The sequence below is a fragment of the Nicotiana attenuata genome, chromosome 2 (genome assembly GCF_001879085.1).
Source record: "Nicotiana attenuata strain UT chromosome 2, NIATTr2, whole genome shotgun sequence".
Lineage (NCBI taxonomy): Eukaryota > Viridiplantae > Streptophyta > Magnoliopsida > Solanales > Solanaceae > Nicotiana > Nicotiana attenuata.
Window position 1 is genome coordinate 28,708,866 of NC_031990.1, and position 4,578 is coordinate 28,713,443.

The 4,578-nt window shown below is 38.7% G+C and overlaps 1 protein-coding gene across 1 annotated transcript; it reads left to right on the top strand.

Moving 5' to 3' along the window:
• On the top strand, nucleotides 1,851-2,869 carry LOC109217849. Its single transcript, XM_019382134.1, has 2 exons — nucleotides 1,851-1,995; nucleotides 2,100-2,869. Exons 1-2 carry the CDS (start codon nucleotides 1,851-1,853, stop codon nucleotides 2,867-2,869), a joined length of 915 nt encoding a protein of 304 aa, XP_019237679.1.

Below are 4,578 nucleotides of genomic sequence, written 5' to 3' on the forward strand. Positions count from 1 at the left end.
ATTCTACATCTATGTGTTGAGGTCATTTATTATTGTATTTTCATCAGATTCTATATCCTGCCAGTCTTCTCCATCCCCAAACTCAATCATGTTAATTGTATCGCCATTGTATCTCTCATGTATAACTGAGCTTTGTGCACACTCTGAGGAAATCACAACAGAATTTGAATTGTAGCAGATTATATCCATATTCTTTTGACTCGATGTTATACAAAGGGGATACATTGTAAATTTCGATTTTTTTTCCAGTTGAAGATATACACATACACTCATATTATTGTGTATCACTATTGGTAGAGAACCGTTTTGGACAGTGTATTTGATTTCAATAACATTCGATGAAGTATCTATCATAAGTTGTTTCGAAATCACGTCTACAAAATCTTCAAAACTTATATTTGGAGTAACTATTACAGCATCGACATTGTAATCCACAAAACTATTGTCAACATTCCATCGACCACCATACTGAATAAAAATTGGTAAATTTGCCATTGAAGTAGCTGAAATTAGGTCAAAACTCACTAATTTCTTGATTGATTTTGATTGTAGTTCGTAGTTCCTTCATCGAAGTTGTATCTACAGAGAAATCATGAAAGGAAATTGTTGCTTCTACTGTGAAATGGATCGATTTTTTAGTGAAATTTGAAGCTCATTTTGAAAATTTTTTGGGAGAGAATGTCGTGATTTACAGAATGTAGGTTTATGTGAAATTGATACGCTTGAAAAACAGGGAAGGAAAGAAGATCTTTAGCATGATTCTTGGATGGAAGAATCCTTCCTTCCGTGTATCTCTAATTTTCAGCTACTTTTGATAAGTATCTAATTTTGAGCTAGAGGTTGGTAAGTTTGAGTATAAATTGACTATTTCTGTATTTTTTTCCTTTATCACTCCCATAGTTAATAAGGTATTTTATCTCATTCTTGTTGGATGTAATGTTAACTTATTGAGATATTTTCTAAATTATTCTGTTTTTGAAGCATGAGAATATAAGAAATTTCACAAAAATTTTGATTTGCATTACATGCATAATTTTATAAGTAGTTATATACGACTTTTGGCCGAAATCTAATTATCCTTGAAAAGTCAAGTGAAAATTACACTTTCTGTTATAAATATATTATATTATGGATGTTCATTTAGTACTCCGTTGTAAATAAGCTTCCTGAAGAAGCTTATCCATATGAGACTCCGCCGTAAATATGTTTATCTATTTAGTACTCTATTGAAAATAAGCCTCCTGGAGAAGCTTATCACTTCGGTACCCGTTTATGGATAAACATTATACCCGGTAAAAGATTATCCATACCGGGTATAATAAGCTTATCCTTTCGATACTCCGTTATGGATAAATATTACCCCCGATAGAAGACTATCCATACCAGGTACAATGAGCTTATCCTTTCAGTACTCCATTATGGATAAACATTACCCCAGTAGAAGATTATCTATACCGGGTACAATGAGCTTATCCTTTCAGTACTCCGTTATGGATATACATTACCACCAGTAAAAGATTATATATACCTGGTACAATGAGCTTATCCTTTCAGTACTCCGTTATGGATAAACATTATTCTCAGTAGAAGATTATCCATATCTGGTATAGTAGCAACTTACACAGTAGCTTGCAGTAGCAGCTTACACAACAACTTCCTTTCTTCTATAAATAGAAGAGATTTCAGTTCATTATGTACATCAGTTTGAATTCGAATAATATATCAGTTTCTCTCTATACTTGTCTTTACTTTACAGTCTATATTTCATAACACGTTATCAGCACGAGACTCTGCCATCTCGAGCAAATATTTTGAAAGTATCAGAGGTACGAACTTTCTTTTTCTAAATAATGTCAAATCTCTCTAAACTTGAATTTGTAGCCCTGGATATATCGGGCAAAAGCTACATGTCTTGGGTGCTTGATACTGAAGTTCATCTTGATGCGATGGGTCTGGCAGACACCATCAAGGACAAAAATCAAGCATCAAACCAAGGTCGTGCCAAAGCAATGATATTCCTACGCCATCACCTTGATGAGGCCTAAAAATGGAATATCTTACTGTTAAAGATCCAGTCATACTGTGAAATAATTTGAAAGATAGATTTGACCACCTGAAGATGGTCGTTCTTCCACAGGCACGTTATGATTGGACTCATCTAAGGCTACAAGATTTTAAATCTATCAGTGAGTATAATTCTGCTATGTTTAGAATTATTTCTCAATTGAAATTATGTGGTGACAATATTACTGATCATGATATGTTGGAGAAAACTTTCACCACTTTTCATGCCTCGAATATGCTCCTGCAGCAGCAATATCGAGAGATGGGATTCAAAAAGTATTCTGAATTTATCTCACATCTTCTTGTAGCCGAACAACATAATGAGCTATTAATGAAAAACCATGAAAGTCGACCTACTGGTTCTTGTCCATTCCCTGAAGTGAATGAGAGGAACTTCCACCAAGCTAAGCGCGGAAGAGGTCGTGGCCCCAGTCGTGGTCATGACTGTGGTCGGGGAAGAAACTTTAATCATGGTAATAATAATGCACCAAAGAACCCTCCTCACCACCAGCAGTGGAAAAGGAAGGAACAAAAGCATGAAGCAGTGCAAGCTCCAAATGTAGAAAATACATGCTATAGATGTGGAGGAAAAGGGCACTGGTCACGTACTTGTCGTACGCCAAAGCACCTGGTTGAGCTTTATCAAGCCTCCTTAAAGAAGACAAAGAAAAATACTGAAGCAAATTTTATTTCTGAAGATAATTTAGACTTCATGCATTTGGATGTAGCTGATTGCTTTGCACTCCCAGAAGGAGAAACAAGTCATGTGATCGGTGGTGAATCTGTAGAAATGTCAATATTTTAACTTTTATTTGTAATAGATAGTATGGTGTGACGACCCGACCCGTCGTCACGTGAGTTACCGCCCCGTTTCCCCCATGTTATGCTTCTTCATGTTTCATTATCAGTATTTGATGTGTTAGAGTGGGTTTGGAATGGTTTTGATAAGAAATGAGACACTTGGTCTCTTTTAAGAAGGCTTAAGTTGGAAAAGTCAACCGGATGTTGACTTTTGTGTTAGAGGGCTCGGATTTGAATTCCGATGATTTGGTCAGCTTCGGGGGATGATTTGTGACTTAGGAGTGTAATCAAAAGTGATTTTTGGAGGTTCGGAGTAGAATTAGGCTTGAATTGGCGAAGTTAGTATTTTGGCGAATTCCGGTTGGTAGGTGAGATTTTGATCCGGGGGTCGGAATGAGATTCCGAGAGTTGCTGTAGCTTTGTTAGGTGATGTTGGATGCGTGTGCAAAATTTCAGGTCATTCGGAGGTGTTTTGGTTGGGTTCCTGATCGAATGCGTGTTTCGGAAGTTTTAGAAGAACTTAGGCTTGAATTCGATGAGAAATGATGGTTTTAGTGTTGTTTGAGGTGTTTTAATGATTGGAGCAAGTTTGAATAAGGTATTGGATCATGTTTGTATTTTTTGTTGAGGTCCCGAGGGCCTCGGGGTGATTTCGGATGGCTAACGGGAAGTGTTGAACTTAGGAGATTGCAGAACCTATGCTGCTTCTGGTATTTTCGCTCCTGCGGAAATGGGACAGCAGAAGCGGTACCGCAGAAGCGAGTCAAGAACCGCAGAAGCGACAGGCATCGCAGGTGCGGAGATGCTGACCGCATCTGCGGAGTCGCGGATGCGACAGTAGGACCGCAGATGCGGAATTTTGGAAGGCTAAAGGAAACCGCACCTGCGTAAAAGGAATCTCAGATGCGAGACCGCAGAAGCGGTCTTGTCCGCAGAAGCGGCTCCCCATCGCAAAAGCGGAAGTCGCAGATGCGGCTATGTAGCCGCAGATGCGGAAATAACTGGTCAGAAAGGGGTGTTAATTCCCTTCGCGAAATTTTACAGAAAATATATTTTTAACTTCGGACTTGGGGTGTTCTTGAGCGATTTTGAAGAGGAAATTCAAGGACTTCGATCAGGTAAGCATTCTTGGACTTAGAACACAATTTTATCATGCAAATACATGGAATTACACTGAAAACTCAAGGAATTAAGGTCAAAAATGGTGGTTTAGGGCTTGAAACCTAAGAGAACAAAAATGGGAATTTGAGGGGTCATTTGGACTCCGATTTTGGTGTTCTATACATGTATAGACTCGTGGCGAGATAAGGAATCCGGTGATGTAAAATTTATAATTTTTGGAGAAGTGGGCCCGGGGCTCGGGTTTTGCCAACTTCGTGATTTTCGATGTTTTTCGAGTCTTTTCGATTGGGTTATATTCCTTTAGCATATTGTGACGTATTCGTTGTGGTTTTGGTCAGATTCGACGCATGAAGAGGTGAATTCGAAAGGCAAGGGCATAGCAAGCTAGGACCTTGGCCGGCTTGAGGTTAGTAATAAATGTAAATGCTGTGTTGAGGGTTCGAAACCCCGAATTTGCATAACGTAGTGCTATGTGAGGTGACTTGCACGCCGGATAACGGGCGTGGGGTAGAGCACCGTCAGGGATTGCGACTCGGTCCGTCCCGCTTAATAAAATTGATACCTATTTGATTGTAGATTTGTAATATCCTT

What these genes read in the sequence shown, in the direction of transcription:
- LOC109217849 (XM_019382134.1), top strand. Translation starts at nt 1,851, where the DNA reads ATGTCAAATCTCTCTAAACTTGAATTTGTAGCCCTGGATATATCGGGC. An exon ending in AAATCAAGCATCAAACCAAG is followed by an intron (nt 1,996 to 2,099) that starts GTCGTGCCAAAG and finishes ATAATTTGAAAG; the next exon opens with ATAGATTTGACCACCTGAAG.